Raw genomic sequence first — 22,791 nt, 5'->3', positions numbered from 1 at the left:
AAAAGTCATATTTTAATGTTTATTGCATATACCATTAGTTAAATTATAAGATCATAGTTTAATTGAGCACTAGCAAAGCTACCCAATGCATAACCCGTAGGTAACAAGATAAAAGTTTAATTCTAGGGAATCCCTATCAAGGTGACACATGCAACATTAATTTAATGAATTAAAGTGAATAGAAAACAAGGATGATCATATGCTATACTTGCCTTAAAACACCGATCCTTCGGTAAGCTTTAATCTTCAACGTTCTTCTTCTTCTTCTTTATCACCACGTATATCTCACCGACTGGACGAAATCATAAAGCACCACACAAGCATCCATACAATCATACACGAAGCAAACAATAGAACTAAATCAGAATAGTACACCAAACATAAAATCAAGATGAAAAGTTTGTAAAATGAATCTACGTCTTACTATGAACACACAGACGTGAAAAGCACGCTAATCGGAGCTACGGTGAAAAGATATATCTACCGAAAGATTTGCTCATAGGAGAAAATATAAAACTATTAGTTTCATGTGTTTTAATTATATAAAAACATATATAAGATATTTTATAGACATTATAATTTAAGTCAAATTTAGATTTGAATTATAAAACTAAAGTGAAACAAATCATATTTTATTTATAAAATCCAGTTGCATAATTGTTATTCAAGATATGATTTAAACCATGAAATTCTAGAAATAGTGACATGATAACCACTGTTACTAACGCGTAGATCTCGTCGCTATGAATCTAACGCAACTTGAATGAGCTAAAACGGAGTTAAAACGTAGAAGATATGATTTAAACAAGATTTCCTTTAATAAAATAATAGATTAAATCTAACCTCGAATTTTAAAAGTTGAAAACATACTTACTAGTAGTATGAACATGTAGATTATGAAATTATGAACCTAACGTAAGTTGAACGGGTCAAATCGGAGTTAAAACGGAGAAGTTATGGCTAAAACAAAATCAGTGGCAAATCTGTAAATAAGTGAAAACATATTTTTGAAGTCGACCGAACAAAATACGCTTTTAAAAGAAGAAAACAAAAGCTCTGGAATACGCAAAGGACCGCGGGTTCTATTATTGAAAAACATAGGGACTCTTTAGCAAGATGGCCACGCGAAAGGGTAGGAGGAGCTCTGGACCGTTAGATTAGAGAGGAGCGGCTCAAATTGGATCGGCGGGGAAGAGAGAGAGAGAGAGCTGGCCGCCGGAGAGAGATGACGGCGGCGGTGGTGGCCATTGCCGGCGATAGAGCACCTCGCCGGCGAACATGGAAACGGCCCTAGAGGCCTTGGTTCACCACGAGAGAAACACCGGGAGCAAGCTGAGGAGATGGCGAACCCGATGAGGGCATCGGGGTGGCCCGACGTGGCACGGCGACGACGGCCTACGCGAGAGTGACAGAGAGCGAGAGAGAACGAGCGCACGGCTCAAGCGACTTCCTTGCCTTCACGCAAAGCAAGGCAGGCGGCTTGGCAAGTCGACGAAGCAACGCGACGGCAAATCGAACGGCGGCAGCGGCTACCTGGGATTTGTGGTGCTCTCGGTAGCGGCTCCAAAGCGGCTCGATGGAGGCAGCGGGTTACGGCGCAGGCATCCGGGTCTTATAGGGCAGCTCGGCGTGCGGGTCACGTCAAGCCGCGAGGAATCAGGGCGGAGGCGGAGACGGACACGGCCATCGCGGAGAGTCCGCATCAGCGACAAGAGATAGGAGAAAGGACTGACGACTAGGCCCGCGGTGTCAGCGAAACCAAGCGGGGGTCAGGCCATCAGTGAGCCAATGAGAGAAGGCCGCACGAGCGCAGCTGCCGCTAAACAGGCCTCGAGCGAACTCGGCCTGTGGCCGAATAGAGAGAAGAGAGGAAGGGAGGGAACGCGTGGCGCGGGCAGCTGGGCCACGACTTGGGCTGCTCGGCTGGAAATCGGAAAGAAGAACGCCTGGGCCGACCCACTGGGGTGGGCCGCGCAAGGACGGAGAAGGAAACAGGCCTACGCAGGAGAAAAAAAAATGGGGAGGAGCAGTGGGCCAAAGGAGAGGAAAGGAGAAGAATCCGTTTTCTTTTATTTCAAAACCTAGTTCGAATATGAACCAAACCAAATTTGAATAAAATTTCAAATACACTTTTCAACTTAATTAAAAATAAGAAATTTTGGTAAGTTCTCAAAATAAATTTTACAACCTTTTTAAATTCTTTTATTTTCCAATTCCCTTTTCTTTCCTTTTCTTTTTCTTCAAAGCCATTTTTAATTTCATTTACAAAAGAAATTTAAACCATTTTAAATTTTAAATCAAAACCACTCAACCAAATAAATCAAATGCAATGGCATATATGCACAAACATGTTGCTAAACCTTATGATAAATTTTAATTTAATAAAACATTTATTTTCCTATATTTCATGAGCACAAAAATACAGAATTAAATCATTTTAATCCTATTTTCAAAAGAGGCAATTTTTGGGGTGTTACAACACCTAGTCACACAAGGGATGCATACTTGTAAGATCGGCAGATTTCACATGAAGACGAAGCTAAGATTGCCAGCTTCAGGTATGGTACAAATGTTCAAGGCAGTGCTTTAAGCCATGAACAATGGGAGATTGATAGGCGGTGCACTATTTCTATACTTTATTTGCTCTCCATTAATCCATAGATGATAGATGCATGATCCGCTGGATCCTGTAGTACTAAATGTTTTTAAGAGTTATGGCATTTCAATTCAATGGCCATACTCATGCCTTGAAATTAAACGGTACAGCATCTTTCATTGATATGTATGTTTGAGAAGCCAGAGCTTGAAGCTACTTCCATAAAATTTCACTGCGTGAGTTGAAGTTGATGGATTATATATACGGTGATTGACGGTTCATACTTAAAGTACATGGATTATACAGTGATTGACAGTTCATACTTACTTTCATAAAAGCACCACAGCTCTGCAGTTGGGCATGGTGTACTGTCTACTGTGTACATGTCCACTCTCACTTCACCGTGGAATCATTAGCAAATATACTAGGAACGACCCTGCCAAACCATTAGAACCAGAATGGGATGGACTGTTTACCAAACAACTGAAACCATCAAACTGGGCATTTACAGAAGAAACACTTACAACTTCCAGCAAGATGTTTTCCTTGTCTACTTGGAGGCGGATGAGATGGACCTTGAGACCACAACGTGCTGAAATCAACCACCACACCCATGCTTCCAGACTCACGTCGCATTTACAGAAGAAACAGGGTTACCAAGCCTTTCACCCATATTTACAGGACAGCAGTTCGGTTCCATCAGAGAACAGTCGATGATTTGGTTCTACAGTTTCAAGTAGACGCCTTTCATGTGCAGGAAGCCAGCGGCCAAGCACCAAAAGACTATCTCCAGGAGGACGAACACCAAGGTGCCCCATCGTTTCGAGTGGAAGATGGCCTGGAGCAGAGATTCAGTAACATCCACCTGAAAGACAAGGGGAGGTTTCCCGTATTATGTTTAGCACTTTGATTTTGGTATGCACAAAATATTGATGCAAGTGTGAGAACAAATAACAGATTTGGCAACACACGAGCAGGGCCGTACCTAGGATTTAGAGGCCCCTGAACAAAATACACGATGGGGCCCTAAAATTCGAGAAAAATCAAAGCATACTTTCACTTAATTATAAAGCTTCAGGATATATATGGGTCTTACACTACTAAGAACAGATCAAATATTAATGCTAAAAGAGTAAAAAGTAGTACTCAAGTAACACACACCCTAACAGCTAGCATAGCAGTATCGTATGTGGCACGAGAAAGCAAAATGTCAAAGAGAAAAATGAACATCCCGGGAAGCTAAGTTGCCAAGCAGGCTGGTGGACATGGTCATTGGGCCTTACGTTGGTGAGTTGATCCAATTAACAAACCAGAGATTGCAACTTTCAAACCCATTTTAGATATGCTGCATATTTTTCTATTTAAAAGATTAGCTATTATTTATTAGTACTTACAGCAAATTCGGAGGCCCTTAAATTTTGGAGGCCCTGAACACTTGCCCACCTTGCTCCTGTCAATCTACGGGCCTGACACGAGACATTTACCAGGTTGTTCTCAGGTGACCGCCAATAAAACCCTTGAATAAGGGTGGGGAACAGCTCACAAGCAGCTAGAACATAGACTATAAGTGCGTTCATGCCCATCCAATGGAATAGTACGAAGGGCTTCTTAATATGAATAACATCAACCTGCAAAATAGACAGAGCTTTGTAATAGGATGCATCTGAACCATCTGGTAGTAGCAAGTATTGCCTTCTAATAATCTACTAGTTTGTTACAATACAATGCACAGACTTTATACAAACTAATGTAAGGGCACAAATAGTCATACCAAAACAAGGACTACAAAAAAAATGATATCAAGAATAACATGCTGTTCTTTAGTAATAATATCCACTTATCCAGAGATGATTCAGCACTCGCAATTTAGCAAACGAAAATGAGATTATTAGAATATAAAACTTACTATGTAGTACAGCAGCAGCAACAAGAACCCAGATACTCCTCCAGTGAGTAGCATGTAGCTCACTGTATACAAAGGCTTGCTGAAAGGCATGCCTTAAAACCAGCATATACATGTATGTGAGACCCAGAAACTGAAGGATTGGTTAAAATCATAAAATTATGCATGACAGATTCTTGCAAATATGTGGTTACCTAATAATAGCACTAAAAACGCTGAGATTATCAGCACCACAGAAGCTAGCAGACATATTAGCACTCGCTGTGAATGATTCTGCAGCAGAAGCAAGGTTAATTTGGAAATGACATTCCGTTACACAATTTTATTTTGTTCAACACTAAAGGGTTCCTACAGATAAGCATATGGTTTAGAAGGTACTGCATTTCAAGTGGCATACCTTGCAATGAATTAAAACGTGTCCAAAGAACAAACCAACAAAGCAAGTAACCGCCGCCATCAGCGTACTGCAAAATCAAAATGGGACGTTACCCTGATTTGCCTTCAATAGATGTGCTTAGCTAATTTTGGTTGGGGCAAGGAACAAAGTATGGTTCATGTAGGATTAGATGTTTTTTCTCCTTGAATGGGTCATATGTTTATTTTACAGAGCAACGGATGACAACAGAATGTAGACATAACTACCTTAATAAACCCTCGGGATCAAATGGAGCCAGGCACCAATCTGGTGCATTCGGAGGAAGTGGTCCATAATCAGGAGAATTAATACTGCATTCCTATGGGATGAAATTAAAAGGAAAAAATGAAGATAAGTTATGCTTAGGATATGCTATTATGAAATTTCTGTCCTATAAAAATTTAACGACCTTTGAGTGAAGAGTAAAAAGTAAACATGTCCATTTCTTGAATGAAGACCTTTGTCCTTTTGTAGACTGGGTTCTTGTACAGGTGATTTTCACCAAGCAAAACTCGATCTACCAAGCCAACTGCATTGCAAGGTGGTCCAAGACTACCTCTGACTCCACATTGGATCTGCAAATTACCAAAAACAAGTGCAACAAGGTAAGTATTATGATTAGTAATTTGGCAGTAAAAATAAAGGGAGTAGTGGAAAAAGTTTTCCACTATTCAATTTGATTATAATCACTTTTCTCCCCTAGGTTTTCTGTTTTCAAACCCGCAAACAACTGGTGGCTCCCAAAAAAGATGGTTGGAACTGGCACTTAGAAAACCTGCTGATATTTTCTAATTTACACTTCAACTAAGTTCAAATTTCTAACTTCCACATGATTACTGGCAGGGAACTCTTTCTAAGTGTACTGGTAACTGCCCAGGTTCTCAATCCCTTTCCAATCCTAAAAAGCATTTTTAGTGTAATTTCCCACGCAAAAACAAAATCAACACAGTGAATGCTAAAATTTGAATCTTAAAATACACCAACTACTTTTGCAGATGTAAGTACAAAAAAAAATCTAGTTAATCAGTCAACACAAATGGTGCCAAAGCATAGTAGGTGGAAAATACATCAACCGGAAATAGCTGAATTACAGCATCTTAAGTACATCTCATCCTTTCAAACATATACACACATTGTAATCATGTTATTAAAGCATTGAAAATTATATACAGTATCGAAAGCAGAAAATGTTGTCTCACATAAGACAATTCTCCATTATACAAGTAATTAGAATAAACCGAAGATTCTCTTCTTACCATCTTTGTTTCAATTGAATTGCTTGGGATTGAAAGGGTTGAATTGCTAGTTTGAGTTTCAAATTCCCAGTTTGAAACATAAAGGCCAAATACCAAGGCAACATAAAGTACTGTAATAGCTATGGCCATGAACCTTCAGAAGATAAACAAATGTCAGTATTCGTATTAATACATTTTGGTTTTCATAATAAATTCTGAGGTACTCACACAGCTAAACTCATATGCAGTACACCCAAACTACAAAGCTCTTATAAGTTGTAGCTAACTGGCTATACAGCTAAATCTTATGTAAACACCGCAGTTTGAACATGACATACATAAGGACTGTTGGAAGTGACATAACTCAGTCACACACACACACACACACAAAGTAGTCACACGGCTGAAGGCTTGTTGTTGCTGCTGCAATAGCTTACTTATTCATTTACATAGTTGCATATGCATACGAAGTATAGGACGGTTTTGTGTATGAACTTACCTAGTGCAAGTTGACTGTTGTACTGCAATCAACAGTCTACAGCTACTGACATAGTTGCAGGATAAGCCTGAAATACTACCTTGCTAGCTAAGGAACACTAAGAAGCTCATTGGTGGAGCCTGGCAGGAGCTAAGGGGATCTCCCTGCTCACTGCCGGAGGAGCAGTCTAAAGGACCGCTGTAGCTGTTGGGTCGTCCTTTTGTTTTAACCGGTGATTTAGTTTCCATGTACTAGTGGGTGTGTGTGTGGGTTTGGGTCTCTGTATAACTCTTTTTTCTTCTATTAATACAATGATACGCAACTCTCCTGCGTGTTCGAGAAAAAAAGAAGTCTACCGAAAGGTCCAGACTACTGTTTGGCTGCTTGATTTTCAGCCTTCCAAAAGAAGTTGATGTGGAGTTGCAGACTTCATGTGTGTCGGTGTTTTGGTCCGGCGGGTCCTCAACCGACTAGTGAAAGTGTACTGCGTGCCCCTAATCCCGGATGGTGATGCAAAGAGACACAAGGTTTATACTGGTTCAGGCAATAGGTGCCCTACGTCCAGTCAGAGAGAGCGATCTTGTATTCCTTGCACCGAGGTGCTTGTAATAGGGGCTTACAAGCTAAGCGAGAGAGGGAGCTAGTCCCAGGTCTCTGCGTAGAGTGGCGTGGATTGCTTGAGATATTGATCTCTTGCAGTGAGGGAGCGTGTGTGTTACAGAGCGTTGTGCGTTGCTTGCCCGTGTGAGTCCCTTGCCTAGAAGCGGCCCTGGTCACTCCCTTTTATAGTTGAAGGGAGGCACAGGGGCGGTACATGGATTTGTTACATGGCATTTTGTGAGCAGAGGCGGTATGTCCGAGCCCTATAGCTCGTCACTATGGCGGCATGGTCGGTGTAGCGGCCTTGTCCTCGGTGCACTGGAGCGACGCGCCGGTCATGCCTGATCCTGTGCGATGTGGGAGCTCCTGCGGCTTGACGCAGGGCATGGTGCGTACTGCGGATGACATGCCGGTCCCAGAGTGCTGACAACGTGGAGAGCCGAGGCCCAGTCGGTGCAGAGGCTGAACCATTGTGTGGGGGGCTCGGCGGGCGCGAGTCCCAAGGCTACAGGAGCCCGGAAGCGGATAGCCGAGGCTCGGAGGGAGCTGTTGGTCTTGAGCGCTGATTCCGAGGCTACAGGGACCCAGACTTGACTTTCCACGCCGCGTTGTCCTTGGAGTAGGGGTTAGGCAGCACAGTGCAGCATGGGTGTCAGCCGTGGGCGCAGTGCCGAGCACAGCGGCTGGTAACCCCTGCCCCGTCCTGTCCCGGACGGCATAGCGTCGATGTGACTCCCGTCTCGTCGGCCACTCCGCTGTATCGTGCCGCCGTTCGGCTGACGTCGCGGGAGTGGTTGGACGCACTGGTTGGACGTGACGTCCTGTCAGAGAAGTCAGTCAAGGCGGCGGTGACGGGGTTGATGCCGAGCCGGCCTCGAGCGAGTCGGTAACTGAGTGCTCGTCCGAGGCCTCGTGACGCGGGGCCTCGGGCGAATCGGAGAATCGGTACCTCGTCCGAGGCCTTGTGGCGCGGGGCCTCGGGCGAGGCGGAGAATCGGTACCTCGTCCGAGGCCTTGTGGGGCGGGGCCTCGGGCGAGGCGGAGAACCAGTACCTCGTCCGAGGCCTTGCGGCGCGGGGCTTCAGGCGAGGCGGAGAATCGGTTCCTCGTCCGAGGCCTCGTGGTTTCATTCTGGGCCGAGCCCGCTTCGGGTGAGCCCGGATATTGTTCGAGGTGGGCCGGATGATCTAGCCGGGCCTCGGATAAGGTGGGGGTTCGCCGGTGGTTGTCTCTTGGCTTCGATATTTACAAGGTCTAAGCGATTTTTTTGGTTCTTGCTTAGGGGACCCCTTTTTATGGTACCCGATAGTAGCCCTGAGCCTCGGGGAGAGTGTGAGCGCTCTCCCTAAGGTTTTGACGAGACTTGGCTCGCGGCAGCTCCTGGCGGGATGGTGTTTCGTACTCGAGGCTTCAGTGGGTGCGCGCGAGCGCACCCACCGGGTGTAGCCCCCGAGGCCCTGGAGGAGTGGATTTATTCCTCCAGGGGCTTTTCTCATGTTGAGTGAGGGGTTTTATCGCGTTTACCGAGCCCCCGAGTGCGAGTTCGGGTCGCTGGGCCTCGGCTTGGTTGCAGGAAGAGCCCCCGAGCCTCTGCTCGGAGCGAGAGTGTGATCAGGAGTTTCCCTGTCTTTTTTGTGCGGCCCTCGCGCATCCTTTTCGTTCGGAAGGAGGGGTGTTTATCGCGTTTGCCGAGCCCCCAGAGTGCGAGTTCGGGTCGCTGGGCCTCGGCTTGGTTGCAGGAAGAGCCCCCGAGCCTCTGCTCAGAGCAAGAGGGCGATCAGGAGTTTCCCTGTCTTTTTTGTGCGGCCCTCGCGCATCCTTTTCGTTCGGAAGGAGGGGTGGAGTATGTCAGGCTACCCTCGGTGGGCGAGCAGTGACACCTCCGGTGAGCTGTTACCGGGTAAGTCCGAGTGGAGGCCCGTGCCCCATTCGATAGGGGTCGGCTAGCGGTCCAGAGATGCACTCCAAAAGTACCAGAGGGCTTCTCTAGTGGGTCCCAGAGCCGTTCGATTGGCCCCGGGGGCTCGGTGCCTCCCTACGGTGGGATCCCATTCAGAGACCTCCCTACCGGTCTCGGACACGACTTAGGGCATCCCAAGCAATTGCTTGCTTGGGCCTCGGCCATGTACGGGCTCGCCCATAGTTATCCCTGACTCTGTTTGTCCTGGGGCGGCTGTCGAGACCCTCGGGGGCCCAGCCTTCGAACCCCTGGACCGTAACGGGCTCGGTGCCCAGTTCCTTAGTCTGAAAGGAATCGGGTGGGGGATATTCCCTTCCCATCGGCTAACGACGGCGGGTGCGCCTTTTGAGGCAGTTCCTCGGGGAGACAGAACAGCGCCTGCCGTTGCTGTGGTCGAATGCGACACGACGTCTGCGGATGGGACGTTACTGTGTGCGCGCGGTTAATAAGAAGAGGTGGACGCGTGGGTGGTTTGGTCAGATCCGGATTAACTGCGCTAGATCTAAGGGAAACTTCCCCGGTTTCATCGCCCGTCCGTTTCGCCCTCTTCCCTCCCTCATAAATACGTGACGAACCGCGCCCCGCCCCTCCTTACCTTTTCCGCCTACGTTCGCCCTTTCTGCCCTCGAGCGGTTGCTAAGAACAGAGGAAGAGAGCGCCGGGGAGAAGAAGGGAGAAGGGGGAGGAAAGGAGAGAGAGAAGAGAGGATAGCGAGAGCACGCCTTATCGCCGTAGCCACATTCTCCACCGCACCCATGGCCGGCGGTGCTGTTGTCCTCCAGGCGGATCCTTGGGGTTCGTCCGACGTGTCCGCGGCGACGCTGCAGTCGCTCGTCGATGACGGTCTCATCCGCCCGGTCACCGACCCCAACAGACCGGAGTGGATTGCTCCGGGGAACGAGCCGGAGCCGAGGCCACGCGATGGCTAAATCGTGAGCTTCGTGGCCTTCCACGAGCACGGCCTCGGCTTGCCGGCGGACCGGTTCATGCGGGCGCTCCTGCATTATTACGGCATGGAGCTCCACAACTTCAACCCCAACTCCATCGCGCAGGCGGCCATCTTCGTCGCCGTCTGCGAGGGGTACCTGGGCATCGCCCCCCATTGGGAGTTGTGGCTCCACTTCTTCCGGGCGGGCCTCAACACCAAGCCAGCGGGCACGTGTAAGGCGTTGAGGGCCGGCGGCTGCACTCTCCAAGTGCACCAAGACAGGCAGCCCTTCTACATCCCGGCCCAGCTCGCGTCGTCCAACCGCCGCTGGTACAACAGCTGGTTCTACCTCCGCAATGATGACGGCGGGCTTCCCCTATACCGGGCGGGTTGTGGAGAGCCAGCCGGAGAGGTGAGGTACGGCGTCCCGTTGGCTGATCAGCCCAAGCTGCAGCCGCTCCTAAAGGCGCTGGAGAGGGCCCCCCTTACGCAGCCGCGGCCTTACGGCGGTCGTGGTCGTGGCGGCTTTCCACCGCCGGAGGATGCTGCCGCTGATGGCTCGGCGACAACGCCTGTTCGAGATGACACCGGGTGAGCCGATCGACGACATCCGGTTGTCCGCCGCCGCCCTTTCCGACGAGGAGATTTCTGTGTCGGGTGAGAGAGATGGTGGAGGGGCGACAGAGGAGTGGCGATCTGATCCCGTTCCCGATGCACCCATCGTGGGGGTACATCTCTCTGGTGAGTGCCACGTCGCTGCGGCCCCTGAGGCCTCCTTGCTCCTTGCGTTTTCAATTTGTTCCCTTATTTGCGTTTGCCGTTCCTGCAGGGGATTAGGGATGTGCGAGCCTCCCGCCACCCATTTCCCGAGGACGCAGAGCGGCGAGCGGAGAACAGGGCGCACGCCGAGGCGTACAAGGAGCGGAAGGACGCCGAGGAGGCAAGGCGCAAGAGGAAGAGCCTCGAGCGCGACGAGCTGGAGAAACGTCACCGGCAACAGAGGCACGACGGTCTCTCGGAGGAGCCGTCTCCGTCATCGTCGTCGATGGATTCTTCGAGCGATGACGACGAGAGCGAGGCGGGGCGGGGTCCCGTGGACCATCTCCCTGACGTCAGAGAGACGGCGCCCGGGGCATCGGCGAGCGACCCTGGCGTCTCCAGGAGGAGGAGGAGAGGGTGCCTCGGGGCTGGCGATCACCCGCCCTGGGGCCGAGGCTGACACGCCCGAGACACGGGCGTCGGGGAAGCGCGCCGTCAGCCCGATGGGCTCGACGGCGGAGGTGGAGCGTGCGACGGTGGGGGCGACCCAACCGACTCCACAGAGGGCCGAGGAGGCATTGGAGCCCAGCAAGGGCCGGCTGGTACCGGCGGACACGAGGGCCGTGCCACCGCCGCCGCCACCGCCATTGCTGAGGACGAGGGACGCGGTGCGGAAGCTATTGTGTCCCCGTTCGAGGTAAGTGTTTTGTCAGTGGAGTTTGTAGCATCTCCCACTCGTTCTTTGGTCGTATGCTGACCTCGTGAGTGTTTTGTCTTCAGCCAGAAGCGTCAGGCGGAAGCGCCCGCCCTGGCGCCACGTAAGGCGCTCATGGTGAGCACCAGCTCCACCGCCCGATGGGTGGTGGACGCGCAGGCCGCCATTCAGCGTGGCGCGGCGTCGGCCAGGGCCGACCCGAAGGAGCCGGTCGCCTAAGGAGAGGCTACCGAGGCGGCCACGAAGCAGGCGGGGGAGGAGGCGCCTACGCCCCACGACGCCGGGGCCCTCGGGTCAGGTGAAGCCGAGGCGCCTTCAATCACTGAGGCCACCGAGGGCGAGGGCGAGGCCCCTAGGACCTCTGAGGCCGAGGTGGCGGAGGTCGGGGCTTCCAGGGCTTCCGAAGCCGAGGTGGCGGACACCGGGGCTCCCAGGACCACCGAGGCCGAGGTGGCGGAGGCCGGCTCGGGTGCGGTGGGGCGGGTGGCCCAGGATGCGGAGACGGAGGCGGGGCAAGCTTCGGTACCACCCCCGGTCCAAGACCCGCCGCCGTCACAGGAGAGCGCCCGGAGGTGGAGGTTCATTCAATCTCCTCCGACGATACTTTCCAGGGGAAGGAGGTGGCGGACGCCGAGGCGGCCAACACCGCGGAGCAGCCAACTCTGACTTCCGGTGAGGGGAGCTCGGCCCTCGTCCAGGTACGACCCAAGCCCCGCGGGTGGGATAGCCCGCATGTCTTGTGGTGGAGCCGGGACGACCCTGGGGGGAACCTCTGTTCGCCCTCGAGGACGTGGCCGAGGGGGCACTAGGGCTCCTTCGAGCAATTCCGCCGTCTGGCGGAGCAGTCGCTGCGGACAGCGTTGTCTGTCGTGGCTGACGACCTACCCGGCGTTGCCCAGGTACGCGCTTTCTTTTCTCATGCTGTCGTCTTTTTCCCGAGTTTTCTCGCAGTGCTTGACGTTTGTTCTGCCTATCTAGGAGCTCGAGGCCCGGTCCCTCGGGAAGTCGATGTTCCTCCGGCGGGAGAGGGACGTCTGGGACCAGCTCCGGCAACAGAAGGACCTGCTCGCCAATGCTAATGAGCTTCTGTCGGCGTGGAGCGCGGAGGTGGAGGACCTCCGCCTTCGCTGTGCTGCCATGAAGGCCGAGGTGGCCACGGCTTGGGAGCAGGCCGCCCCTTTGGCGGCGCGGATCAAGGAGCTGGAGGAGGAGCTGACCCGGGTGGCCGGCGAGCGGGACACCTTCAGGTCCCAGGCCGAACAAGAGGCGGCCTCTGCCAAGGCCGTCGCCAAGCAGCTAGAGGCGGAGCAGGGCGCGCACCTGCTGACGACAGGTGCCCAGGCGGAGGCTGTCAAGGTGGCCAAGGCCTCCCGGGTCGAGGCCTTAGCCTGGAAGGAAAAGGCCGAGGGTGAGTCCTGTTGAGCCGCGCCCCTTGTTTTATTTGTTTTTCTTGCGTTCGACCCCTAACTCCCCGATGTGACGCAGAGCTGGAGAGGGAGGCCTCCAGGGCGGCCGAGGCCTCTCAGGTTGAGGTCCAAAAATGGAGGGAGAAAGCCGAGGGTGAGTCTCATAGGCTTGCACCCCTGTTCGGCTTGTTTTCTTTCGTGCTTAACCCCATCCCGCCTATCTTGGTGTAGGGTTGGAGAAGGAGGTCACCCGGGCAGCCGAGGCCTCCGTCGCAGTGCAGGCGGTGCTCGAGGCCGAGATCCGGGAGCACAACGCGCTGTAGAGCGCCGCCCGTACCGCCTGCGAGGCCCTGGAGGTTGGGGGGTCGAGTCGGGCAGCTCCCTCTGGAGCCGCTTGATCGCGTTGAGCGGACGAGTCCACGAGCGGCTCCGGGGGCGCTGCATATGGGCGTCAAGCGTGCCCTAGTCGTCGTCTCCTCGCACAACGCCGGCATCGACCTCGAGGCCGTCAGCGACGGTTACGTCGTGGCTGATGATGACGAGAAGGCCGAGGAGGAGGTCACGAAGCTGGTGGAGGCGGCTGAGGCCCCTGGCATGACACTGGCCAGGTTGTTCGAAGAAGAGGTGGTTCCTCCTACGCCGACCGCCGACGCTGACGACCCTGAGTTTTGACCTGGGCCAAAGGGGCCATGTAAATAGATTAGGACTTACATCACTGTACCATGACGCTTGTGGCCGTCGAGGCCTTTTAAAGTAATTGAGTGTATATGCTTTTTAATCGTTTTTTATTGTATTTCCGAGCCTCTGCCCTCTGTCTCGTCTTTGAACATATCTCTTGGAAAAAAACTTCCTCGGAGCCTAAGCTGCCCTTCAGGCAAAAGGTGGTGAGGGAGTTGCCGTAGCCTAGAGGCGTAGGCCATCTCGCAGCTCGGCCGGCCTTTTAGGCCCTGAGACAGACTTTCAGTCCTTAGGTTTTTTACAATCGATTTGTCAGAGTACGCGAGAGAGTTTGGCGTAGAATTTTTTTCGAAAAACGACTAAAAACAGGTGTCTGGGACTTAGGGGGGGTCCCCCTTCTAGCCCCGAGGGAGGCTCGGTTTCTGCAGAGGCAGAGCCGAGTCTTGTTCGAGCCCCTGGTGGGCACCTCTGTAGAGGTAGAGCTGAGTCTCCCTTATAGCGTTATCGTAACGCCGATCCCCCATCGATGGGCTCGGGGGGTTTCTCGAAAAATTAGAACAACTAAAGAACGCTTCTTTATTGTATTTCGAGAAACAATGTATACGAATGCTTGGAAATTTAAGGGTAGAAGCGACGTAGCTGTTCTATGTTCCAAGCGTTGGTGAGGATTTCGCCCTTCTCGTTGGCTAGCTTGTAGGTCCGGGCTTTAGCACTTGGGCGACGATGTACGGCCCTTCCCATGGCGGGGTCAGCTTGTGGCGGCCCTTATTGCTCTGCCTCAGTCTCAGCACCTAGGTCGCCCACTTTCAGGTCTCGGCTTCGAATGGCCCGGGCTTGATAGCGTCGTAGGGCTTGCTGGTACTTGGCCGAGTGTAGCAGCGCAACGTCTCGGGCTTCCTCCAGTTGGTCGAGGGCGTCCTCGCGGGCAGTGCGGTTGCTTTGCTCGTTGTAGGCCTGTAGCCTCGGGGAACCGTACTCCAAGTCAGTGGGGAGGATGGCCTCTGGCTCCATAGACCAGGAAGAACGGTGTGAACCCCGTGGCTCGGCTCGGAGTGTTCCTCAGGCTCTAGATGACCGACGGGAGTTCGGCAAGCCATTTCTTGCCAAATTTCTTCAACCGGTTGTATATTCTTGGCTTGAGGCCCTATAGGATCATGCCGTTGGCACTGTTCTACTTGGCCGTTTGTCCTAGGGTGTCCTACGGCCGACCAGGCCACACGGATGTGGTGGTCAGTCGCAGAACGTCAGGAACTTGTGGCCGGTGAATTGTGTCCCATTGTCAGTGATGATGGTGTTTGTAACCCCGAACCTTGTGGATGATATCAGTGAAGAACAGCACCGCTTGCTCGGATTTGATTCGAGTGATCGGACGAGCCTCGATCCACTTGGAGAACTTGTCAATAGCTACCAGCAAATGGGTATAGCCCCCGGGGGCCTTCTGCAGAGGCCCAACCATGTCCAGCCCCCATACGGCGAATGGCCATGTAATGGGGATGGTTTGGAGGGCTTGGGCCGGGAGGTGCGTCTGCCGCGCATAGTACTGGCATCCCTCGCAGGAGCGTACCAGCTTGGTGGCGTCAGCAACCAGCCGTTGGCCAGTAGAACCCTTGGCAGAAGGCAGTTTCCGACGAGCGTCCGAGGCGCTGCATGGTGCCCGCAGGCTCCCGCGTGCAAGTCCCAAAGTAGGGCTTGGCCTGCCTCGGTGGTGATGCACCGTTGGAGGACGCCAGATGGGCTTCGCCTGTACAACTCGTCGTTGCTGAGGACGTAAGTTTTGGCTCGTCGCGCAAGCCATCGAGGCTTTGGTCCTGTCTACAGGAAGCTCTCCTCGAACGAGGCAATCAAGGAACGGGACTTGCCAGTCCGTGCCCTGGTCGGCCTCGGGAGGCTCCACGTTGATTTCCATGGCCTCGGGCTCGGCCGCAGGGGTCTCGGTGATAGAAGGGGCCTCGGGCCCTGCGGTGGGCTCGACCAGTGGGCCCTCTTCCACCGTCGAGGCGTAGTCGATGGAAGGCTTGTGGATGTCTCTGGCGAAGATGTTCGGGGGGACCGAGGCCCGTGCCGACACCATCTTTGCCAGTTCGTCCGTGGCCTCGTTGAATTTTCGCGCAATGTGGTTGAGTTCGAGGCCGTCGAACTTGTCCTCTAAGCATCGTACCAACTTGCAGTACGCCTCCATTTTGGGGTCATGGCAGTTCAACTCCTTCATCACTTGATCGACGACGAGCAGCGAATCGCCCCGTATGTCGAGACGTCGTACTCCAAGTTCGATGGCGATCTGCAAGCCGTTGACGAGGGCTTCGTACTCAGCTGCGTTGTTGGAGGCGGCGAAGTGGAGCTAGATCATGTAGCACATAGTGCACTCCGAGGGGTGAGATGAAGAGCAGACCCGCGCCTGCCCCGGTCTTCATCAGGGACCCGTCAAAGTACATGGTCCAGCATTCGCCTGGATTTGAGCAGGTGGCAGTTGGGTGTCGGTCCACTCAGCCACAAAATCGGCCAAGACCTGGGATTTAATTGCTTTCCGAGGCGCAAAGAGACAGGGCTTCCCCCATGAGTTCGACGGCCCACTTGGCTATTCTACCCGAGGCCTCCCGGTTCTGGATTATCTCTCCCAGAGGGAAAGACGACACCACGGTCACCGGGTGGGACTCGAAGTAGTGACGCAGCTTGCGTCGAGCCAAGACTATGGCGTAGATCAGCTTCTAGGATGTGGGGGTAGCGTGTCTTAGTCTCAGAAGAGCACCTCGCTGATGAAGTAAACAGGTCGTTGGATGGGTAGAGCATGCCCCTCTTCCTGCCTCTCGACCACTACGGCCGCGCTGACCACTTGGGTCGTTGCGGCGACGTAGAGTAAGAGGGCCTCGCCCTTGGTCGGCGGCACCAGGATGGGAGGATTGGTGAGCAGTGCCTTGAGCTTGGTGAGGGCTTCTTCGGCCTCGGGGGTCCAAGAAAAGCGTTCGGATTTCTCAAGAGCGGTACAGAGGCAAGCCTTTTTCGCCAAGGCGCGAGATGAAGCGGCTCAGGGCCACAAGGACATCCCATAACCCTCTGCACTCCCTTGAGGTCTCGGATTGGTCCCATGTTGGTCACGGCCGAGACCTTCTCTAGGTTGGCCTCGATGCCGCGCTCTGAGACTATGAATCCCTAAGAGCATGCCTCGGGGGACCCCGAAGACACACTTCTCGGGGTTGAGCTTGATGCCCTTCTCTCTGAGGCATTTGAAGGCTATCTCCAAGTCATCGACGAGATCACTGGCCTTCCTAGACTTGACCACGATGTCGTCCACGTAGGCCTCGACGGTTCGCCCGATGTGCTCGCCAAAGACCTAGGTCATGCACCCCTGGTATGTGGCCCATGTGTTTCTGAGGCCGAATGGCATAGTCACATAGCAGTACATGCCGAAAGGGGTGATGAAAGAAGTCACGAGCTGGTCGGATTCTTTCATCTTGATTTGATGGTAACCGGAATACGCATCAAGGAAAGATAGGGTTTTGCATCCCGCAGTGGAGTCAATGATTTGGTCGATTTGAGGTAATGAGAATGGAACTTTTGGACATGCTTTATTCAAACTGGTGTAGTCTACACACATCCTCCACTTCCATTTTTCTTCTTAACTAATACAGGATTAGCTAACCACTCTGGATGGGACACTTCCTTGATGAATCCGGTCGCTAAAAGCTTCTGCACCTCCTCGCCGATGGCCCTGCGTTTTTCCTCGTCGAATCGGCGCAGGCGCTGCTTCACCGGTCTAGAGCCGGCCCGGATGTCCAAGGACGTGCTCGGCGACCTCCCTCGGTATGCCCGGCATGTCCAGAGGGACTCCACTGTGAATACATCAGCATTTGCACGGAGAAAGTCGACGAGCACGGCTTCCTATTTGCTGTTGAGGGTGGCGCTGATCCTCAGCGCTCGGCCGTTGGAGCAGGTGGGGTCAACCAGAAGAGCTTGACGGCCTCCGCGGGCTCGAAAGTCCTGGCACGATGCTTGGAGTCGGGCGCCTCGCTACCAAGTCGGTCGAGGTTGACGATGAGGGTCTCGGCCTCTACGAGAGCCTCGGCGTACTCGATGCATTCGACGTCGCAGTCGTATGCATGCTCATACGTGGACTTGACAGTGATGACGTCGTTGGGGCCCGGCATCTTGAGCTTGAGGTAGGTGTAGTTGGGGATGGCCATGAACTTGGACGTAGCATGGGCGCCCCAGGATAGCATGATAGGTCCCCTTAAACCCAACCACCTCGAAGGTGAGGACCTCCTTGCGGTAGTTGGAGGGGGTGCCGAAGCAGACGGGCAAGTCGATGCGCCCGAGGGGTCGCGTGCGTTTCCCTGGCACGATGCCGTGGAAGGGCGCGGCATTGCCTTGGAGCCGTTACTGGTCGAGCTCTAGGAGCTCCAGGGTGTTGGCGTAGAGGATGTTGAGGCCGCTGCCTCCGTCCATCAACACCTTGGTGAGCCGGGTGTTGCCGATGATCGGGTCGACGACGAGTGGGTACTGCCCGGGGTTTGGGACATAATCGGGGTGGTCATCCCGATCAAAGGTGATCGCCTCCCGAGACCAGTCGAGGTACCGAGGAGTGGCCACCTTAACCAAGAAGACCTCCCGGCGCTCCTTCTTTCGCTGACGTGCCGTGAGGCACGCTGAAGGTCCGCCAAAGATCATGAAAGCGTTGTGTACCTCGAGGAACCCATCGTCCTTGTCGTTGTCCCTATCGTCGGCGCCCTTCTTCTTGGCATCGTCGTTGGGGAGCCTGAGCTTGGCGTAGTAACGCCGGAGCATGGTGCACTCTTCGAGGGTGTGCTTCACCGGGCCCTGGTGGTAAGGGCAGGGCTTCTTAAGCATGTCGTCGAAGAGTTCAGGGCCTCAGGGATTCTTGCGATCTACGGCCGCGACTAGATCGGCCCTCGAGGACCTCCATGCTTCCCCCTAGCGACCCTTTTTCTTTTTCTTGGGGAGGTGGGGGGCCGAGGCCCCGGGGGCCTCGTCCCTCTGCTTCCCCTTGGCGTCGTTGTCGGGGAAGATGGCCCCGACAGCCTCTTCGCCCGAGGCGAAGTTGGTGGCAATGTCGAGGAGTGCGGCCGCCGTCGTCGGTACATTCTGGCCTAACTCTCGGACCAGGTCTCGGCAGGAGGTGCCGGAGAGGAACGCCTGGACAATTTCCGAGTCATCGACGCTGGGCAACTCGGTGCATTGCTTGAGAAGCGTTGATGAAGTCTCGAAGAGACTCGTCCGGCCTCTAGCGACAACTCTTGAGGTCCCAGGAGTTCCCAGGGCGCACGTATGTGCCCTGGAAATTCCCGACGAGACCTTTACCAAGTCGCGCCAGTTGTTGATCTGCAAGGAGGGAGGGTGTTCGAGCCAGGCTCGCACCGAGTCTGACAGGAACAAGGGGAGGTTGCGGATGATGAGCAGGTCATCGTCCGTGCCGCCTAGCTGGCAAGCCAGGCGGTAATCAGGCAGCCACAGCTCGGGGTTGGTCTCGCCGCAGTACTTTGAGAGGTTGGCCGGTTGCCGAAGCCGGGTCGGGAAGGGGGTGCCGCGGATGGCCTTGCTGAAGACTCGAGGGTCAGGTGGCCCAGGAGAAGGACTGCGGTCCTCCCCACTGTCGTAGCGACCGCCTCGGTGCGGGTGGTAGCCTCGGGCGGGCCCATCGTTGTCGTGGCGCCGTCGCCTGCTGACCACATCGTGGTCGCCTTGCGCCTCACGTCGGTCGCCGAGGCGGTCGTGCATCGAGGGGGCCTTGTTGGCTGTCGGTGCCCGAGCAGGCTCGGGACGAACCGAGGCCTCTCTATCCTGCTGAGGCGATGCCGCGGGTAGTTCCGAGGCGCCCTCGCGCCGTCGAGAGGCGGAACTTTCGGCCTGCTGTACCACGGTGGTCTCGAGGAGGTCTTGGAGCTCACCGTGGACCCGTCGTCCCTCCGCGGTAGAGGGCTCGGGCATTGTCCAGAGTAGCATCGCTGCTGCCGCGACGTTCTGGCTAGCGCGATTGAAGATAGGGGGTTGCTCACCCCCTTCGTCGTTGTTGATGCGATGGTTGACGTCGCGAGCCCTCCGTCGGGCTGCTCCGCCATCACCGCGACCCCGCTGCTCTTGCTCGAGAGTGTCTCGGAGCTGCTACGGAAGGAGTCAGTCTTGTTCGACCTTGGCCTAAAGCTCACGGAGCTGCTCCAGGTCTAGGCGTCGAAGTTCCTCGGGGGCAGGGTTCTCGTTCCGCGCTGCCGAGGGCTCGACGCGTGGAGGTGTGGGGTCGCCTGCCCCCCCCCCCCCCCCCCCCCGTGGGGCGGGAAGCGACTGCCAGCCCCTTCGTCCTCATCGCTCGCGCTCGGCATCCCGAGCTCGACGTTGAAGCACTCACGAGTGGGATCGTAAGTGTCTTCGTCATCGGAGTCGGAGTAGCCGAAGCAGTAGTCGCTCGCGGCCATGAAGCGGCGCATGGCTTTAGGATCGCGAAGCCCGGAGAAGTCCGCTCCGGCCCACGCCTCGTCCTCCTCCGAGGAGTCAGCGTGGGTGTGGGTCGGGGTTGTGGCGATGAGGTCGAGGGCAAAACGTTGGTAGGCGGCGGCGGCATTGCCCAACCCGAAGGGGTACAGGGATGGTGTCGTTGTCGGGCTCCGCTCCACCGGAGTCGACTCCTCAGGAGGTAGCGGGGCAGAGCTTGATGATGGGGCATCGCTGCGCGCCACCGGTGTCTTTCCCTTGCCCAGGCTTAAGCTAGACAGGTCCCCAGCCAGGGACTCTATACCAACAGCCGGGTATGGGATACTAGCGGAGCGCGGTGGTCGCCCTGAGCTCGCGCGATGTCGGGGTGATCCCGCCCGCGTCGTGCCTGGCGAGCGTGACGAGAGCGGTGGCCCGGGCACCGCCTGTGCCTAGGCTGCTGGTGCGTGATGTCGTCGTCGATCGATGAGGCTCTGGGTGGGAGGAGTACCATATCGTACCCATATCCTAGAGACATGAACTCTAGGCTCCCGAACCAGATCACCGTGCCGAGACGCAGTGATCGCACGGGGTCTGCCATCTAGAACTCGTTGGGCTGACACGCAGTATGGCCCCTACCTGGCGCGCCAACTGTCGATGTTTTGGTCTGGCGGGTCCTCAACTGACTAGTGAAAGTGTACTGCGTGCCCCTAATCCCGGATGGTGATGCAAAGAGACACAAGGTTTATACTAGTTCAGGCAATAGGTACCCTACGTCCAGTCTGAGAGAGCGATCTTGTATTCCTTGCACCGAGGTGCTTGTAGTAGGGGCTTACAAGCTGAGCGAGAGAGGGAGCTAGTCTCAGGTCTCTGCGTAGAGTGGCGTGAATTGCTTGAGATATTGATCTCTTGCAGTGAGGGAGCGTGTGTGTTACAGAGCGTTGTGCGTTGCTTGCCCATGTGAGTCCCTTGCCTAGAAGCGGCCCTGGTCACTCCCTTTTATAGTTGAAGGGAGGCACAGGGGCGGTACATAGATTTGTTACGTGGCGTTTTGTGAGCAGAAGTGGTATGTCCAAGTCCTGTAGCTCGTCACTGTGGCGGCATGGTCGGTGGAGCGGCCTTGTCCTCGGTGCACTGGAGCGACGCGCCAGTCATGCCTGATCCTGTGCGACGTGGGAGCTCCTACGGCTTGACGCAGGATATGGTGCGTACTACGGACGACATGCCGATCCTAGAGTGCTGACAACGTGGAGAGTCGAGGCCTAGTCGGTGCAGAGGCTGAACCATTGTGGGGGGCTCGACGGGCACGAGTCCCGAGGCTACAGGAGCCCGGAAGCGGATAGCCGAGGCTCGGAGGGAGCAGTTGGTCCTGTGCGCTGATTCCGAGGCTACAGGGACCCGGACTTGATTTTCCACGCCACGTTGCCCTTGGAGCAGGGGTTAGGCAGCACAGTGCAGCATGGGTGTCAGCCGTGGGCGTAGTGCCGAGCACAGCGGCTGGTAACCCCAGCCTCGTCCTGTCCCGGACGGCATAGCTCAACAAGCGCTCTCAAATTTCCCCTTCTATTTGAAGGGCAATTGAATAGCTCAACAAATTCCCAGCCCATATGGTGGCATCAATTCGTAGCAGCCAGTGGCCCAGGGTTCAGGATAATAAATCCAAAGATCCAACATTCTAGATTGGTTGCTTCATTCATACTGTGCTCGAGCAGCTAGTAGTTAGTAGTTCAGCATACTACCTTGAAGACGAGTGCGGCGGAGACACCGATGATGAAGAGGAAGGCGGGCATGACGAAGTCCGCCACCGTAACCCCGAACCACGGCGCGTGGTTGATGCCCGGCCACGCCCCGCCGGCGTCGTCCACGAGTATCATCATCTGCGCACGCAACCAGAGTCCACGCCTGAATTTAGGAGCCGCCGTGCAAAGAACCAGCATGATCTGGATAGAATTTTCACTCACGGCGACGGTGAAGCCGCGGAACACGTCCAGCGAGGCCACTCTCTCCGGCTTCCGCTGCTCCTCGGGCTGCGCCGCCGCAGCATCTAGGGGCGGATGCTGAGGGTACGGGGGGTCAGTGTATGGGTGGATCTCTTCGGTCGGGGCGAGCAGAGGGCGGCGGCGGTCGGAGTCGTCTATTTTTGGATCTTCTCGCACCGTGGGAACAGAGTGAGGCTTAAACGGAACTTGAAGTATTCATCCATCATATAACATATATAGTATAATGTAAACCTTTATGTATTAGCTCTCGTAGCTCAGTTGGTTAGAGTACCCATTCAATAAACCGAAGTTTTAAGTTCGACTCTCAATAAGAGCAGCGTTTCAAATTTTTTTCAAGTATTCATTCATTCCAATTTTTCATTTTTTTTTTCAAGTATTCACTCATTCCAATTTATCAACATTGATTCTTCAATAAAGTTTTCATTTTTTTCAATTCATTTTTTCCAAGTATTCACTCATTTCAATTTATCAACATTGATTCTCCAATAAAAAATTGAAGTTTTACCGGTATTGACTTTTTTATTCATCCATTTTGCCGGCATTGACTTTTTTATTCATTCTTTTTACAAGTTTTCACTCATTTTTTTCAATTTACCAACATTGGTTTTTCAATAAAAATTCCATCCATGTTTTTTATAGCCTTTTTACATGTTTTTTTCTCAAATTTTCTTTACCAACATCTGGTTTCTTAGTCAAAACTT

At 53.9% G+C, this 22,791-nt stretch overlaps 1 protein-coding gene across 4 annotated transcripts; it reads right to left on the bottom strand.

Moving 5' to 3' along the window:
• Window positions 1-212: 212 nt before the first annotated feature.
• On the bottom strand, window positions 213-22,228 carry LOC136513083 (uncharacterized). Of its 4 annotated transcripts, XR_010773289.1 has the most exons (11): window positions 21,830-22,228; window positions 6,171-6,303; window positions 5,373-5,489; window positions 5,142-5,233; window positions 4,897-4,963; window positions 4,694-4,772; window positions 4,503-4,594; window positions 3,991-4,224; window positions 3,121-3,461; window positions 2,924-3,032; window positions 213-292 (listed from the first exon to the last, which is right to left on the bottom strand). XR_010773289.1 is itself a non-coding variant. In XM_066507076.1 (10 exons), exons 3-10 carry the CDS (start codon window positions 6,297-6,299, stop codon window positions 3,321-3,323), a joined length of 951 nt encoding a protein of 316 aa, XP_066363173.1. In that variant the 5' UTR covers window positions 6,300-6,303; window positions 21,830-21,967; window positions 22,052-22,228; the 3' UTR covers window positions 2,912-3,320. The 4 variants fall into 4 exon arrangements, 1 of the variants encoding a protein (XP_066363173.1); XR_010773288.1 differs by having other exon boundaries at window positions 2,924-3,461; XR_010773287.1 differs by lacking the exon at window positions 213-292 and adding an exon at window positions 2,749-2,828 and having other exon boundaries at window positions 2,924-3,461.
• Window positions 22,229-22,791: the final 563 nt, after the last annotated feature.

Source organism: Miscanthus floridulus, chromosome 16 (genome assembly GCF_019320115.1).
Source record: "Miscanthus floridulus cultivar M001 chromosome 16, ASM1932011v1, whole genome shotgun sequence".
Classification (NCBI taxonomy): domain Eukaryota; kingdom Viridiplantae; phylum Streptophyta; class Magnoliopsida; order Poales; family Poaceae; genus Miscanthus; species Miscanthus floridulus.
This window is presented reverse-complemented; position numbering and strand designations above follow the sequence as displayed.